Here is an 18,588-nt window from a genome sequence, read left to right on the forward strand (position 1 = left end):
GTGGTTAGCACCATCACAAATCATTTTTTGATCCAGACTTTTGTTCCACAATCATAAGATTCAAGTTAGACTCTAAATTTTGGGATGAACTGAAAAGAAGGTGAACCAGGCCTTATCACCTGGTTCCAAAATCTTGTAGAAAATCTTCCCAGCGTGTTGTTTTTGGAGTGAGATGTTCACCAATCACTTATGAGTTTAATGTCCATTTGGCCACATAAATTTGGCCAAAAAACAACAACATATGAGTGCAATGGATCTGCGCTCTATATGAAGATAAGTGTATGAATCACAGTATGTTCTATACTGAGAGAAAGTGAGCATCTCCTGTCTTTGTCTGCCTCTTTCTTTTCATTATGGTATGTATGGCTGTATTAAATGATATTAATGTGGATAATGTTCATTACCACAGACCATAAAGCTGGAGACCCCTCCCAAGCAGGAGCCGACCAGACAGACGGCAAGCTGAAAGACTCAAATGAGAGGTGGGTTGCTATACAGTACACTCGGGGTGACGCAGGCAGCTCAATATCTCTGTCGTTAGTCTCTTATTTTTTTGTCAGAATCACTGCACACAACCCTTTTCACTACTTCTTTATTCTCTCTCAATTATTTAGACTTTATCGGCAACATCCAACTGTGTGAGTCAATGGGATGGTTTCTCTCCCCCATCAAGAGAGCTCTCTTGCTGACTTAGTGTTGCAGTTATGCGCATGCAGTCACACACACGCGCACACAGCTTGTCTGACTCACTGTCATTGTCATCTTTCTGATCCCACTCTGATCCATTTTGTTTCTCTTTTACACTTTGTCCAGCTCCTTGCCCACCTTATTTTAGTCCTCCATGCTGTGTCTGAACATACAAAGTCCAGAACTGTTGGCCAAAAAAAGCAAAACACCAATGTGAAGCTTTTCTTCAAAGGAAGTCTTTACAGGTGCAGTTCATGCCCCCCGGCGTATTGTAGTTAGTATTGATGACACCTTTCAATTTGTCTCCAACGAGCGTGTAAAATGTTTTATAAAAGACACTCACACAGAATACTCCATATCACCTCTCATTGGCATCTGTTAGTGAAAAATGATCACATGTTGAAAATATATACAGTATATATATATTTCCTTTTTCAGTACATATCCGTTGAATAAAAGAGAGATTCAGATAATTGACTACAATAAAAAACACACTGCCAACCTCCTTCAAAAATAATTATGTCTACAAATAGCACAAATGAGCTTCAAACCAACCAAAATGATAAGATAAATGGTCATATAATTAAATATCAAACTCAAAACGCACTATTGTGCCCAAACCATCTGACGTCAATGCCATCTTCTTTCCTCAAATAGCATTATCATGCTGTTCACATCACCAGAAGCGTTCGTTATATATAACTGCAATCAGACGAAATGCATCATGGGATGACTTCTCTCGCTGGGTCTGCTTGTCACCCTAGCAATTACAGTAAATTGATCTCTGAGTACTACAGGTCTGAAGGCAGCAGGGACGATGCCTCGAGCTCTGAAGCTGCCACAGTGGAAGTCAAGATCAATCAAGCAAAGTGAAACAGTTCACTTGCTGAAATGAGATGAGGGCGGTGTTATAACAGGAGAGGAACACAAGAAAAACCTTCCTATAAAATACACCAGTGAAGGCATTCATCTTGTTCATTTGTGACTGGGAAAACAAATTCATTTAGACTTTCTCTGATTACAATAATTGATTTTGACAAAGTGTCACTGCCTCTCTTTTGTTGCAGTGACTCTCCAGGCCACCTAGAAGAGAAGGTGTCGCAGCTGGAGTCCATGCTGAAGAGGCTGCAGGATGACCTGCAAAAGGTGCTTTGACTTTCATGAACGTTTTTCTCTGTCATAATATTTTCAGTGAGCTCCATGGGAGAGTCAGCAGGTAGGAAAAAGTATTCAAATTGTTCCGCTTCTGTCGCTGCTGCGAGATTATTTGTATTTTCTGATGCAGGCTTTTGTTCACTTGTACAAATCCTCCCGTCCATTCGGCCATTTCAATCACAGCGGGCTCACTGTGGATGCACTGAATACAGAAACACATTTACATTTATTTAATTCATTAATTTAGTCCTAATGTTGGACATTTGTATAGCAGCATTTCAGATTTGTAAATCCCCCAATATCATACTTACAAAAATGTATGTCCGACAACTCCTGTTATCATTATTTTATTATTTTCTGCTGATCCGTGTATGTAGATGTCAAAGAATACTGTATGTGATGAACTCCTTATTCTTAATCTCGATCTCGGAAGCAGCCGCTCGACAGAAAACAAACTAAATTCTCAAAACAAAGTCCAATCTTTGGTCAATAGTGAATATGTCTCTGTGTCTCGACACATATATAAATATACCATTTAGTCTATGGACTCTCAAGAATAACGATAAAGTATCCATTTAGTGCTCAAACAATAACTAAGAATAATTATATTAACAGATAAAATAAACTGATTAATTCTCTGTCATATATATGAAGCACAAATGAAACATTCTTGGTTCCAGCGTCTAAAATGTGAAAATTGACTATATTTGGGTTTTGAACTGTTGGTCAAACAAACAGACAATTTAAATCTGTCACCTTGGGCTCTGGGCATTTCTCACTATATTTTTTACATTATATATGTCAAACAATTATTTAAAAATAGATTATTCAATAATGAAAATGATCATTAATTGCGACCTTTGACCAATTATAGGTGATTAGTTGCTGACTCAGTCTGACCAGCAGGCCAGACCACAAAGCACTGAGACTACAGACTATAATTGAAGTTCTGAACTAGGATTTTTCTGTCAAAGAAATGATCAGTTCAGTGGATTGTTTCTTTTCCCCCACTGCAGCGTGATGTGCTTCTCTACACTGTTTGTGTTGTTTTATTTCAAGCTCTGTGTTTATGTGTGCCCACTAGTTTCCTTAAAGCCACCGCTGTACCTGTCGCTCCCCTCCCGTTCCTGCCACAGCGATCTGAGCGACGGCTTTTGTTTTGTTGTGTGCCGATGTCTTTCAGGAGAAGGAGGACAAGGCGGTGCTGCAGGCCGAGGTGCAGAGCCTCAGGCAGAACAACCAGCGGCTGCAGGAGGAGTCGCAGAGCACAGTGGCTCGCCTCATCAAAGTCACCGAGCTGCTGTGCAACGTCAACAAGCCCTGTTAGCTTCACCGCTGCACACACAAATCAGCAGAAAGATGCAAGTCGTACAACGTGCTCGTACGCTCAGTAGACAGATTTTGTTCGTAAATATTTGCAAAGGCAGACACACACACACACGCATCCTGTTCAATCTGTGTGTAACCACAGTCTCAATCCTGAATCATGGACCTGCCTTTTGGTGAGGGAGTATGCAAATCAACCCATGAAAAAGAACAAAATGACATTTCCAACATCCCATGACCTTCATAGACTGACTGATGTGCAGCTCTCAGGCTGCTACGTTGGCATGCTATGCCAGAGTGCTTCTCTTGGTGTATATGATACAGTATGTGTGTGGATGTGTGCCGCATGTGTGCGTGCGTGCGTGCGTGTGTGTGTGTGTCTGTATGTGTGCATCTCTTACTGTACCTCCTTGCTTCAAATACTTGACAAGCTGGGCTGAATAGCACTTGCATAAAAAGTGGCAATTAAGACTGAGAGACACTGTATAGCATGTTTGGTGGTGTCTTATCTGAAATGACCAAAAGTGTGTATATACGTATATATACTGTATCACCAATAATATATGTGAACAGTAGTATCGCTATCCTCTCTGCCAGACGTTTAGTTGCAATGTCTGAGTGTGGTTCTGCCCGGCGCTGATAGTGTGGAAGGCCTTGAAACAAAACAAGACAAGAAAAAAAAAAAAGGAGGAAGATGACAATGACAAGCCCGTAGGCAGCCTTCTACTTCAAAAGATGTAATGATGCCAACTGACTGGCCTTAGAGCAAGGCCTGTTACGTAAGGACATAATTCTCTGCCCTCCTCACTTCTCAGTAGTACTGTATTTAAGACACTGGAGTTTTTAAGGGAGAAAGTATTTTAAAACCCTTACATAAAAGGGATGTAACCTGGAAATGTCATAAAAAAGGAACTGAGCATGCTTGTTCCTCCTGGAAGTATGTTGAAAACAGTGTAAAAGTGGATACTGAAAAGGGTTTTTACCCCTCCTGAAAACGCAAACAATGGCAGGAAAAGAGCTGCTTCAGCTTCCTTCCATGATTGCCTGTAACTGTTTTCTTCTAACCTCACTATTGTAGCAGCCATACTGTAGAAGATCTCCTCCTACTGGCCTGAACCACAAAATGCCAAAAGGCAGCTTTTACTTTCAGCTGGCAACATAGCTTTAGGTGTCAGAATAAAACACCTTGAACTAATAGTAAAATGCAGGATATTGTATTTAAATATGTTTTGTGTTTGGCGGATGTCTACAGTGACTATTTTGGGTAATTGTTTAGTATGGCTTATGAGTGGTAGCGGTAAGGACACTTGGTGAAATCTTACCATTCCACCCCGATGTGTGTTTGTATGTGTTTCTGTGTCGTTCTTGCACTTTTTGTTTTTTGTAAAATCAGCACTGGACAGGGCACATAGTGAACCTTATTTAGCCCAGGTTATGTCTTGCTCAACATAAGAAGGTGGATAAGATCTCATCCCCCTGCCACCACCTTTACCTCACCTTTTTGTGTCCACTGCTGTTGGCGCCAACAGCAGTAACGTGTGTTCAGAGGAGTCGGACTGCTTCTCCTCAGTGCCAACGAAAAAGCGCAGGCAGCTCTCCTGAATCCCACTGAAATCCAACGGAACTGACCACAAATTAATCTCCAACTACAAACTCTATACTCCGACAAAAAGGGATGCCAAACCTTCGTCAGTCACACCGACTCTTGTTTCTTGTACAAACTTCCTCTTGTAATTTTATTTTAGAGTCACTGTGAATACCTGGTACCAGCATATTAAGATACAATATATACAGATTAAATTATGAATCTAAACTTTATCAGTATGTGAAGATACTGTATGTGTACAGCTGAACTGTTTCATGTTACTTAGTGCATTGGGTTACGTATGCCCTCCTTTTTGCAGGATGATTATGCAGAGAAGTGTTAATCATGACCATGCAGGCGTCTTGTTTCATCTCCTGGACATGCTGAAGCCTCATGACTGAACAGGGAGACGGTGGTGTGAGAAGACCTGTTTTACTGTGTCTTGTATAGTTATTTAGATTGTAGGAGGTTGGTCAAGCATGAGAATGTGCCAAGCAACTTCCAACCCCCCCCCCCCCCCCCCGTTTGTGTGTATGTATAAAAATGTAACTTATTAATCATGCAAATGTTTTCTTGTAGCTGTTTTAACTGGAGGGAAGTCTTGAGGGAAAAAATGTGAAATAGGGCAGAAAGGAAAAGTGGGCTTAGTTATAAATTTAAGTTTCTTTTGTAGAAAACCAACAACCATGATATGACAACATACTCTCTGCTAAATGTGACAATGGTCCTTTTTATCATTCTGATTTTGAGCTATTTCAGCGATAGCTCTTGAATATAATAAGGTCTTAAAACACCATTAGGTACGCCTTAATGAGTGAAACTCTTCTTTTGGAATGGATGTTTAAATTGGTCATACCGGTCTTATCTGAAGGCTTATTCCTCTGACTTTGTGCCTACCAGAAAATGTAATGTATGGTAACCCAGCTTAGTGACCTCATTTCTTTGTCTTTGGTTGCACTTACTGAGGTTTTGTTTTGTGGCAGATGAAGGATTTCCTAAGAGACCGTCGCAACATCTGGTCTGTCATCCGCTGTGCGAGGAAATGTCATTGAGTAACACATGATCCGAAAGATCAGATGATGATGATGATAATAATAGATGTGTGTTGAGGCTCAGTGATTACCACCGATGGTTCAAGGAAGCAAACCGACAAATATATGATTTTTCAAAGCAAATTAAAAGGAAAAAGTTGCTGAAAATGACCCATGTTGCATTGAAATCAAGTTTAAGTTGATATGAATGTGCGGAATGGCGTATGCTTCCTCTAAAAGGATGATTATTTTGGTATTTAAATATTTTAAAAAATGTATTTGGATTTCAATGGATTTCAATGGATTTCAGAAAATCCAATGGCGTATTTGAAAAAAAAAAAAAGAAATCTGATTGTGGCTGAGTTGATGCAGATGTTTTGTCGACACATGTGACTTTGAGATATTTGTGTGTAGCTGCCTTTAAGATTTGATAGAATGATGGTGGGAGGCGTTTCATGGTTTTGGTTTCTGTGAGATAAACAACTCCAAAAAACGGAAATACCTGCAGTGAGAATTCAGGTTTTTTAAAATATTTTTATTTTCTCACCAACATAGACAGCGGAGAAAGATCACTGTTCAAAAAGTTCATTTGTTGAATTTGTGTTTGGAGAAAAAACAAGATGTAAACGTAAGATTTTAGCTATCATGTGCTCACTCTACACCTCTATTTACTTTTCAATGAACAAAAAACAATTAAAAGGAAAAATTAGGTTATTAGTATTATTTTTGTCTTTATTGATTTGCACGATTGAAATGCAAAGCAGGGATGGAAAGTCTTTAGAAATTAGACTCTATTGTGAATGTATGGTGTTCATGGGATTTAAACTCACAAAGGGCATGTTAGGAATATGATATGGTTAGGATCTAGAGGTGACTTTGATGACGACAGAGAGTTAGATTTGTCTCATTTGTCCAGGAGCACAACCTCTTGAGGATCCCACGTCCTGGACTGATGAACACTGGAGGTGGAGGTGAAACAGAGCTGAAACAACAGCTGGCAGCCGCCCAGGAAGAAACTGTTTTAAGGTGTGACAGCAACAACACGATTTGTCAGACAAAGGTCATGGCCAGATCAGATTGACTGGGAAGAAGAGAGTGTAAAAGTCAGTCAACAAAGTTGGATCAAAACACAAGAAATTATAAACAGAAACTCGCAAAAGGAAAAGTATTATACAAATATATACACAGTCTATTTAACTGGGCAATATGCTTGAGGTACAAAATGATTTGTTTTTTAGTTTAAATCTGCATTTACACTGAAAATTACATCTCCAAACAATAATCCAGCATTATCATCAAATAGCAAGCAAATAGATGCCATAATATGATTTTGGGGAAAAGTCATAGTAAATCTCAGCCTAATACAGCTAACTGCATTTATTCCATATCAGTGGTTCTCTACCTGCAGGTGTTTCAGTCATACCAGCTGGGTATTTGCAGTGATGTTCCAGGTGTACATCAATCCCACAGCTACAATGAAAGCAAGCAGCTCTGAGAAGAAGGATTAAAAAGCACTCATCTCTTCACAAACTGCTTCATGTTCTAAATCAGATTTTCGCGGTTGCACAATAGACGAAAAACATCTTAATCCTTTTTTTTATCATCAGAAATGTGTTTGTTGCTTAACACAGCTCATTAGACAATAATATAGATCCGCTTTTGAAGGAATTTGACAAGACGTCAACTCATTTGAGATTAATCGTATTGCATTGAGATTAATAACTGTTGAGAATCTTTGAAAAGATAATTTAATCTCAACCTTCTAATCTCAATGTAATGGTATTGAGATTAAGGCTAAAACATTGTCAGAAAAATGCTGAGGATTATTAAGTGTTATACTCCAGGTGTCTCGATGTTAAATCGGTTCAGCCGTATAGAACTTCATCACAACCTTCAACAGATCCAAGATACAGACAGTTTAACTTCCTGTTGCTGAGCTCTGTCCCTGACCCTTCAAAACCACCCTAAGTCATAACCACTTAAGTCATAGCACAGCTTTGTTTGTCGAGATATTCTCTGTTTAACTTCCTACAGGGAACTGAAAACTGCTGACAGAGTAAACTATAGAGCCTCTTCTGTTTAATCTGGTTCACGTTTTGAAATTATTAGACTGTATTTACACATATCTACACCACACACCACCACCTTCTACCAACTCTTTACTATAATACATTCATTTATGTACATTTAAATACTGCATTTTTGATTGAGATTCATTCCAAGATATAAGAAAAAAACCAGCCTGTATCACATAAACACATACAGAGATTTAGAGTAACATTATATAGTTTTAAACCAGTTTGAAATCCTGATTGGATTCACATTCCCATCTCCCTGACTTGATACAGCATGAGGTAAGACAAATACACTTTCCATAGCTCGTTCCATGATCATAATACAGCACGGCAACATCATACAAACATTTGCCAGTACTCTGTCCTCTGGAAGGCTTTCCTAAACACCAGCCGCAGAAAAACGCTTCATCTTCCCTGCCCTGACAGCAGGAGGAGAACTGACGACAACAATGCACCGGCCTATGTCTTTATTTGGGGTTGGAGCGCAGGACGGAGTCTTCACTAGGGGCTGTGTGTCGCACACCGCTCAAGGGCTTAACACCAGTTTGACTCATCCGTGTTCTGTAAATACAGAGGCCATGTGTTGGTGTGTGTGTGTGTGTGTGTGTGTGTGTGTGTGTGTGTGTGTGTGTGTTTTTAGACTCCTGGTTCACAGAGTGTACATCGTATTTTAAATGGCCAGGCCACTGTTGCCCCATACAACAAGTAGATGAGGCCTAATATTAGTCCGCCTACAGCGTCACTGCTTTAAATGTACTAAACATATTTGATACGATTCAGATTAAATAGCTTTTATTAATACTACGCATCTACAGATACAAACAACTGATACATATTTGATTTAAGTGGTCTCCTAATGTTTACAAATGCATCCAATAGTTTATGCATCCAGACTAACATGGAATTAAATTAGCCGTTCAAAACATTTCAACCTAAAGTAAAAAAAGTTTAGTAAAGCACGTGAGCTGTTACTAAGTGATGCACCTCTTATAACACCATGTGTGTAAGTCAATGATAAACTCATCACAGAGTCCTGCCCTCTTGTCATAAATCAGTTAAACATTAAAGAATGGAAAAACACCAGGACACTGTAGACCCACTGACGTTGAATGGGGCTGCTTTCACTTTTTTAATGTCATTTCACTGAAGTGAAGGTCTTTTAAACGGCCTTAGACATTAACCAGACACACTTCTATCGTACAGTACATGCACTTTTACACAAAAAAGGTTTGTGTACGTTTTTGTACTTTCTGGGAATCTGGCTGGGTGGATTATTAGCAGACAGTGCTGCGGCAGTTTTTCTTCATCTTCACTCGGTTTCTGGAAGGTCTCCATGTGACAAGTCTGTGTTTCCCCCAAACAGACACCTCACTTTTATCATTTTTATTTAGTAATAATTCAAGAGCTGGAGATGAAGAAAGAAGACAAGGAAAAGGAAAAAACTAAGAGAAATCACTTGTAGAGTATTAGTGGCAAAACTACCTTTCAAACTGTCCCTTTTTCTGTCCTCTCAGACAATCTCAACCAAAACAAAAGCACTGATTCTTACTGTACTATGAGTTTACTTCATCACCCTTTCCCAATCTATATTAAATCACGATGCTATCGGGTAAGTCCTGGGCCATACTGTAACACTGTCTGGTACTGGTGTAAAACTATTAAATCAGAGTCAGACTAAATGCTCGACACGCTATTCCGCTGATCGACAGTTGGTGGCGGTAATACGCAGAGAAAGCCAAAAGGCAGTGAAGAAGAATGCCGTTCCGCTTCTCTAATGTTTAACGAGGAGATAAATGCACTTGACATGGTTCCGGTTAGAAACACTAATGCAAATGCAGCCAGACTTTCGTCTGCTAATGAGAGTTGAAATACTTTATTGGAGTTAACGATGAGTTCCAGTCCACCTTTCCTTGCTCCGTTCACACTTCATCAGCGGGATCAGGTGTGTTTAGCTAATCAAGCGTCTTTCAGGTGGAACATTCAGTGCAGTGTTGGGCCAGCAAATGGCACCACTGGCCAAAGCTACTCATAGTGAGTGTGCGCGTGTTTTTAGTGCTTGGGAGTTCGCATCTCATCAGGGGTCCGTCAGCTCAAACGGGCATTTCTGTCCCATTTCCTCAGAGAAAAAAGCGTCCTTGAGTTTGTCGCCGCCTGGTGGCCACATGTGTGAACTACACCGTGAGCGGAGAGAGAGAGAGAGAGAGAGAGAGAGAGAGAGAGAGACTGAAGGCTCACGGAGCTCAAGAGCATGTCGCCTCCTGTTGCTGCGCCTCACTGTGGGATCTGTTGTCGACCTTTCAGACCGTTCACATGAACGCAGAAAGCTTTTTTTTTTAACGCGTTCGCTCGCTATGTTCGACCCGGAGGTTTGGCGGAGTGAGCCAGCGCAGCGTCTGCTCTGAGTCCGGAGAGGGGAACCGGGCTTGTGATTGAGGGGATTTTCTGTATTGTTTTTTGACACAACTTGGCAGACTTGGCGTTTGCTGCTGCTGGAGCTGTTTGTTTGCAGAGAAAGTGTGAAACAAGTGTCAGGAAGAGAGCAACAGATGTTTTCGGTGGAAATGCGGCCGTCTAAAGAATGAGAGCAGCAGCGAGGCACCGGCGGCCCTTCCAGCGGTTCTGCTGCTGTGGAGTCGGGCTGGTCGCCGTCATTTGGCTCGCACAGGTCATCCAGGCACCAGGTGAGACCTTAATATAGACACACAGACTGCACGCGCCTGCACTATAATTACAGTCCTATGGGTATTCTTAGATTCACACTTGAAAATTGGTATTACATCAATATGTGAAAACATAATCTAAAACATACAGGGTGCACACTATAAATCAGTTGATTTTTATATGAATTTATAGACATTTGTGGACATTTTATAGACGTTTGGATAGGAGCCCACATTTTAGATCGATGCTAGACCTAAAGTTAGATTTAGAATAAAAACATAAAAAGATCCAATCAAAAGGAAAAAAAAATGGTAAAATACATTTTACTCTAACACGTTACAAAACAGATCCATATAAATCTATTATTGTCTCAATAAAGAGCTAACTAGTAGAAAATGCTGCATAATACCGGTATTCAGGGCATGTATGTAATACTTTATCTTCATTTGGAGCAAAGATCCAATATACTTCCCCTTCCCCCCCCTCCTCTTATCCATGGATCTAAAAGTCTTCTTTTATGTCGATCAAAATATGAATATTACATGTATGCAGTGTATGCTGGTTTAGAAATTCTACTGTAGACAGGTGCTGCATTCTCCATCAGTTAAAATAGACATTATTATAACGTTTAAATTGCCTGAAGAAAGAATGCAGTTGTAGAAGTTGATAAAGATTACTCTCCAGCCGTGTGACATTTTTAAGGCAAAATATTGTCTTTAAAGTAAACGAACAGTGCTGCATGCCAGACGGCTGAATCGCTGTTCTAAATATTTAAATCTGAGTTTAGTAGTTTCCAACATGTTCTGCTCACCGTCTCCCAGCTTACAACACAGGAAGGTGACAGTTTGTTGATTACATAAAGCAGACAGAGGCTGTGGCATGTATAAATCCAATCACTGGGGATCAGTTCGGTTATGGGTTATTGCAGATTGACCATGGTTATTTTATCCTAATCTCAGCAGAATATGATGCATTTCTTAATAGTCTGCCTGTCCTTTTTAATTTCTGCCTTTTCCCAGGTTGTCACTGTTGCTGAGAATGTCTTTTTCATTTGGCTAAATAAGTTGTGGTTAAATGTAGATACTTGATTGGTACATTTATTGTATTTGTCTTGGATTGTTTACAGTTACTCTCATTTAAAACGTTAAAATCATCAGCCTTTATCACATTATTTAACGTTCCCAGTCACATCCGTATCCATAAGTGGTTAGAGCGTGGTTCTTCCATAGATTTTGCAATGTCTCATTTGCAGCAGTGCACCTAAAGGCAATCTCCCCCCTCGCTCATGATCCTCTCATCACCTTTGCTGAAGTGGTCACACTCTGTCACACACACACTCTCACACACACACACACACACACACACACACTCATCATCATCAGCAGCTTCAGCACCGACCGCGTCATTCTCTCTAATCCTGTGTGCGTTGTAACGATATGAATGAGTGAACTTTGTGTGTTTGATTTACATTTAGGGTTCACCCTTAGTGTTGCAGCCCGCTCCTCCATGAAAGAGTGTCCTGGTGAATGAGCCGTGTCATTAATATTTATACTTCACCTTTAAATTATGAGTGTGTGCCAACAACCAGAAGAGGTTTTTTGAGCTGAGATCAAGGCAGCTCAACTTAAACCATATAAAAGCACGGGGCAAGGTCTGCTGTTTGTAATGGCCACAGGCAGGTTACTCTCGCAATGCTTGGAAAATACCACACATACTGTATCATCCTGAATACCACACATACTGTATCATCCTGAATACCACACATACTGTATCATCCTGAATACCACACATACTGTATCATCCTGAATACCACGGCTAGTACAACCATCTCTGGATGTGCTTATCCAACAGTCTGTATCAATATCGTTCCAATTCTGACAAAAACATCGGTTTGGATATCGGAAAAATGATTTACAATAACGCCACCGGCTCGATGAAAAATGTATGTATTATGTTGGAGTTGTAAAGTCTCCAGGAAGAATGATTTTGCAGAGGCAACAAACATTGTTTGAAGCAATTAATACATTCAACACATTTCTTTGCTGAAGATGACCGACTATTTTCCATGTTTGCAAACGTGTGGAATTGATTCGTAACTGAACATTTCAAGCTTCGCTAGACGACGTTCTATATCTAACATGGCTGTCCCTCGTCTGCACATGCAGGTGGTGGATTCCTTTACAAACATTTATAAATCACAGCAGCAGTGCGTCTTAACAGCTGACACATAACGATCCCCTGTGTGTCCCATGTTATGTCTGAAAACACACTGGACAGACTTTAAGTTCAGTGTTGATTGAAAAGGTTTGATGGTTGTGTGGCTCACACAAAACAGTTTCCATTACAGCAAAAACGACTAGCTTTTGAACAGTTAAGCAGATATTGAACCTGCAATAAATAAAATGTTTGGGTCACTCGGGGGGGCTGTGGAAATAAACGGACATATCATCTTTTAAAGTTGATATAGCTATCGTGTATATAAACTGTTGCTTATGTACCCATCCAACAAAGCAACATCAGAATAGCATCCTTTGGAGTCGTGGGCTGGAAAACAATTACACTAGCTTAAACTTAAACACGCTAAAATGGTCCGTAGAGCTGAGGGGAACAGCAGCGTTGGCGTATTGTTCTCTGTAGGTTTCACATGCTAGTTGTCATGTGATATATTAGTAGTACAAACATGTTTATCATAGTTGCTTGTAAAGTCACTTTTTGTAGAATTAGAATATTTCTGACGCCGGGTAGAAGACACATTGTATCAATTTGACTCATTTTTCTACAAAGACAACATTCTAATGCCACCAGAATAATTGGGAACTTTGTTACATGAAAGTTGTAGTGTTGAATGGAGCCATGGTAGCCGTTTCCAAAAAGGGAAATTGTCACTAAATAATTAAGAACCGTACAAAGTAGGAAGTGGATCGTATATTAATAGCATCATGGCAGAGCTTGTGTCAACTGTAGCACTTATTATTACATGACAATCAGGAAAAACAAATAGATAAATACATTACGTGTACATATTTACATCGACATATCAAGATATTTATAGAACTGGTTAAGCTCCATTTTAAGACCAAATCAAATTTTCATCAGCTCTCTGTTTACTGCAACATGACGCTTCCTAAATGTTCCGTCTGAATATCAGTGTCGGGCTGAAATACAAATATTATTTTTTGTCACGTAATATCCATAGACTCAGGTTTCAGAGGCAGCAAATGCTGATCCGCATTGCCACTGTTGAGGATTTTACGGTCCGAGACATTTACTGACACCGACATGCAGTCCTGTCCTGTGGAGGCAGTGTTTGGGGTAAGACCTCAGGAAGCCGGTCTTTCCAGTCGATGTGTTATTGACGGGATCAAATGTCTTGTTTCTGCTGAAGAGGGAGGCAACACTGCTTTGTCCCTTCTGAGGAGAGCAGGTGACGGTGTATGGTTTAAGACATTCATGTTATAAATGAAGAGTTGGTCTTCCAGGCCCTTTTATGAAAGAAATAGGTGCTGTATAATAATGTACAGCACTGACACCATTTGATCTGTGTTCATCATGTGTTGCAACAAGATGAGTTCTTGCATTTTGAATTATTTGCTGCCTTACGACAAAATCATAAATGTCACAAAATAAGCATGTGGCTCGGAGGTTCCCATAAGTCTGCATAATTATACTGTTGTGTAGAGAGAGAGGAATGAATGATGGTATTTACACTTACCATGCTGCACTCAACCAACGTGTTTATGTTGAGGCATGTGACGGCAGCATTAAGATATTTCCATACAAACTCCACATAACTTCCACGCTTGGAAAGGAATCAAGAGAGTCGATCTAACTTTCAGAATGACGATCGTCTGGGAGACAAAGCATCACATTTAGATTTAATTCACGCAGGCAAGCATAGAGAATAAGGACTTGAAAGTATTTTTAAGAAGTGCAAGACACCAGATTGGGAGCATTTCGATTGGCTCTCAACGGCTCTCAACATGGCGACTCCTGAGCTGGCTAACGGTGCTCACGGCGCTAACGGTACAAATGAAGGCAAATGTGCTGTCGGAGTAAACAGTGTTAGGATTACAACACACAGAGAGGGAGTGTGACATAATTCTCTGCTCGGGTATACGTCACTCGACTATAACCACAAGTTCCCAGAGCCCAATGTGATTCAAAGCTTGAATTTGCTTTATTTTTGTTCGCGAACACAATCCCTAATCCACAATGTTACAATGAAACAGAAAAAACACTGCAAAACTTCACATATGAGAAGCTGTAACCAGACAATGTTTGTCATTTTGGCAAAATGACTTGTACAATTAATCATTATTAATGATTTTCTATCATTTACTTCTAATCAACAGACCATTTTAGCAATTGTTTTGATTTACATGTTGTTGGATAAGTCTTGAGTTAATAAAATCTGAATCTGTGAAAGAACTAGAATCAGCATCCAGTTTTTATCCATCCATCTCTCCTCTTTCTAATGAGACACGATGGGGTTTAGGTGCTAAAGATTTCTCCCAGCGATAGGTGGGAAAATGGTGCAGAGCCATCTGTGGCAGAAACCCATTTGAATTTCATACGAGTCGAGCTCCTCTTGATGCCTCGACATGAAAGCCTTCACGTCTGCTCTCAGCCGTGACCGCTGCCCTCGTGAAATGGGCTCATTGAGCTGAAAGGTACAAAGGGACTCGCCATCGCCTGGCAATCAGAAAATGCATCAGACACAGACACCATGCTGCCTTGTAAATAAAAGGACAGTTCGTAGTACAAAGTGTAATAATAACCGACTCACTATCTTCTCTGCAATAGGGGAAAGATCTCTGTGGGTGGTGGTGGTTTTTTTTCCCCCCGTAGGAGAGATGAGTGAGATATATCTGTGGGGAGTTCCTCGCCTGTCGGCGTAGTAAATACTGAAAGCCACGCAGAGAATAGCTATTGAGCTGAAATAAACACCATAAAGATTTCAGTGCTGATGGCTCGGGACAGCTGACGGGAGCAGGCAATGAATCGCTGAACGTGCTGCTATCTCCTCGAGCCAGAAACATGAAACTAGAGGCTGTTGAGTTGTTGTTTGACACAAGTACACTCTGGAGACAGTCACTATGAAATCCATACTTTGTTTATTGAACTTCAGTCAGAGGTTCTTTGAAAATATTAAGTTTTTTGTGATTTGCAAACGGCTACTGGCTGTAAAAAAAATCAAAGTACAGCTGGATGGATTGATTAGTTGATCAGTTTTGACAGACGATTAATGATTTTAAGTCGGTTATTAAACCAAAAAAAACAATGAACTCCAATTTCTGACATTTGAGGATTTGCTGCTTTTGGGGTTTTGTACTTTTGATCGGACATAACGAGACAGAACCTTGGACTCTTGAAACTGTGATGGACTTTTAAAATGTTTGATTAGTTCTGCAACTTATTGTATTGAATAACTGATTCATTTTTGGGACAATAGTGAAAATGATCGAAAGCCAAATTTGATAGTTTTGACAGTTTTCTTCAATATGGACAAAGATATGTTTATCAACTGATTGTTTCAGCTCTACATTTAATTGACTAAACAATTAAACAAACTAAAGAATAGCTAACAATGAAAACCACCGTCTGTCCATAACTCACAGCACAGAGGGGTAGGTCTTGGACTGTGTGAGGTCGTCTTTGCACTAAAATGGCTCTGGTGTTGTTTTGTAACAGAGACAGATTCTGGGTTTCGGCCAGGCGTGAACGGTGGGGAGCTGCGATGGACTCGCCGGCTGATGGAGGAGAAGTCGGACAACCAGAGCGTGGATCAGCCTCGAGCAGGTGAGTCACTCTTCTTCACCTGGATAAACGGCGACACTTAGCATTCAGTGTAGGGGGGGGGTATGGATAACGTCTTCACCACGGTGTGTGAAGAAACTGATGTGTTTGTGATATTTTACATTTTCTCAACATTAAGAAATAATAATTGGGTGGACAAAATAATAGAAACACCTGACGGTACATAATATCATTACCCATGCCTAAATGAGCGTTTACAGTATTCGGAATTACAAACACAAGACCATGATAGCTGCATGGTTTGCGTTGGTAAATGAGATCATTTGGACACTTTGTTTTTTTGAAAATGCAGGGAGTCCAAAGAAGTTTAGCGACGCTAACATGTGTATGTGGGTAATCAAGAAAGGCGGCGTGTACCAGAGATTTCTGCCCCTACCCTGCAGGTGAACTGAAAGGTCATGCGGCATTGTGTCAGTTGTCAGGAGTGTGTAGTCGGTGTCAAGCTTGCGCACCGACAGACTCGAGGAGATGGACGGAGCGCACAAGAGGAGGCTGCCAGAGTGAAAGTCAGATTAGATTTTCTAAGATAGTCTGTCTTCAGCAGGCGCCAGCGTTACCTTCCATTGCTCCCTGAGTCTGGCTGCACCCTGAAGAGTCTGCACAGATTCAAACGGCTCCTTATCATCGCTGAGACATGCCGCCGATCGACAGCCATAAGGAGAGCTCTTTTTCTCTGGTTCCCAGGCTGATTAGCTCGCTGGCTGACATGAGCCGCATTCATCAAAGCTGACATTGTTATTATTAATAATTCAAATCGGAGAAGAAGTCTCTTTATTGTTGTGTGAGGAGAATAGCACAGATAAAATAACACAGCTGCACAATAAAATATCTTTTGCCTTACTGACAGACATCATTTGCATGCTAATATGAGGCTGGCAGTCACAACGTTGTATTGTGTGCCAACTGCACGGTTATTGTATTCTCAGAGAAATTTATGCAAATCAAGTTTTGCTAATAATATACCATGCAAATGACCTGTCCAGAGCACACCCTTAATTACCACCTTAAATATAATCTGCCTACTGAGGGTGTGCAACCTGAAAAACAACCTGCACACGATGAATGATTTTATGTGAAACGGGCTTTCGTGACATCACTGAGACGAACTCGTAGAGACTTGTCAGCACTTTTCAAATATACAGTATGTTGTTTGTCACAGCAGTTGGGGAAAGATCATCATGTCAGGGAATGCTAATTTTTTTGCAAAATGTTTGCATAACGTACATCTGGCACCGGCTGTTCTTCCGTATGAAAGGTTTGACTTAAAAGTAGTTTTACTAAACAGTACATACAATTGTTTATTTAAGTGTAGCCTTGACTTCATTAACTTCTTATCACCAAACCTCAAATCTCTAAGCCTTTGTTAATCTTTTTTTTCTTCTTTTTAAATCTTTAATAGGTATATGATGAACAGTTCTAGCTCCTGATAATCTTATCTGGAAAAATGATTCCACTGCTTGGTGGCGTCACAAGTTATTCTTTGGTTATATATTCGGAGAGCTTACATTTGACAGGTTCACGAACACGGACTCTGTGACAATTTGGTCTGGCACTTGGAGTAAATTCCAAGTGTTTTTTTTTTTTTTATTCCACCCTTGAGAGAGAAAATGAGACTCCGTGTCTCTACCAGTGCTCCATTTGCTCTATTCAGCAATTTGTGTTGTGCTACCCGATAACACACTTAACCTTTATTGAGTTCCTGGCTGCAAACAGATCTCCCTCATTATCTCTTACAGAGACACAAGCGTACTGCGGGTGGATACCTCACTGTAGTAATACACTGCAGGCAAGCGGGCGAACAAAGGGCCGGACAGGTAGTATATATACGACACAGCAGCGAGCTCCGGGCTCAGGTTGCCGCCCTCTTCCTCAGCGGGCCGCCTGACAGTGATTGCATAATCTGTAGTGTGATTAAAAAGCCTGGGCCTCGGGGGGGGGGGGATATTATCTTGGGGATTGCACGGTAACGTCCAGGCTGTCTTTCTCTCTTTTCATCCCTCCGCTGCTTAACAAGATGGAGACGGCGCGACCCCGCCTCCAGCTGAAAAGCACCGGAGACCGTTGTTGCTAGGCAACTGAATGCAACATTTTGAGACCCAGACAATTCTTTCAAGCATTAAAAGTCCAAAGGACTAAAAATAGAGCGTGAGGAGAGGGGGTTGCGGGTGAATATCAATTATGTAAATGAAGCGACTGGCTCATGCTGTGTGTGTGTGTGTGTGTGTGTGTGTGTGTGTGTGTGTGTGTGTGT

The 18,588-nt window shown here is 40.6% G+C and overlaps 2 protein-coding genes across 8 annotated transcripts in view; both read left to right on the forward strand.

Moving 5' to 3' along the window:
* sipa1 (signal-induced proliferation-associated 1) overlaps positions 1–5,955 on the forward strand; it is a 32,737-nt gene extending 26,782 nt beyond the window's left edge. For 4 of the 7 annotated variants that reach the window (XM_031857072.1, XM_031857075.1, XM_031857074.1 and 1 more), the window contains 3 exons: positions 410–482; positions 1,755–1,833; positions 3,026–5,955. In XM_031857072.1, coding sequence (XP_031712932.1) covers positions 410–482; positions 1,755–1,833; positions 3,026–3,169 — 296 coding nt within the window. In that variant the 3' untranslated portion in view covers positions 3,170–5,955. Of the gene's footprint in view, positions 1–409; positions 483–1,754; positions 1,834–2,926 lie in introns of all 7 variants that reach the window. The other 3 variants (XM_031857078.1, XM_031857077.1, XM_031857079.1) reach the window with 3 other exon arrangements.
* Positions 5,956–9,716: 3,761 nt separating this feature from the next.
* LOC116388901 (sodium/potassium/calcium exchanger 3) overlaps positions 9,717–18,588 on the forward strand; it is a 21,528-nt gene continuing 12,656 nt past the window's right edge. Inside the window, exons 1-2 of the mRNA XM_031857220.1 lie at positions 9,717–10,540; positions 16,212–16,319. Of these exons, the coding sequence (XP_031713080.1) occupies positions 10,438–10,540; positions 16,212–16,319 (211 nt within the window). The 5' untranslated portion in view covers positions 9,717–10,437. The remainder of the gene's footprint in view (positions 10,541–16,211; positions 16,320–18,588) is intronic.

This window comes from Anarrhichthys ocellatus, unplaced genomic scaffold (assembly GCF_004355925.1).
Source record: "Anarrhichthys ocellatus isolate YVR2014 unplaced genomic scaffold, GSC_Weel_1.0 scaffold18, whole genome shotgun sequence".
NCBI classification, from domain to species: Eukaryota; Metazoa; Chordata; class Actinopteri; order Perciformes; family Anarhichadidae; genus Anarrhichthys; species Anarrhichthys ocellatus.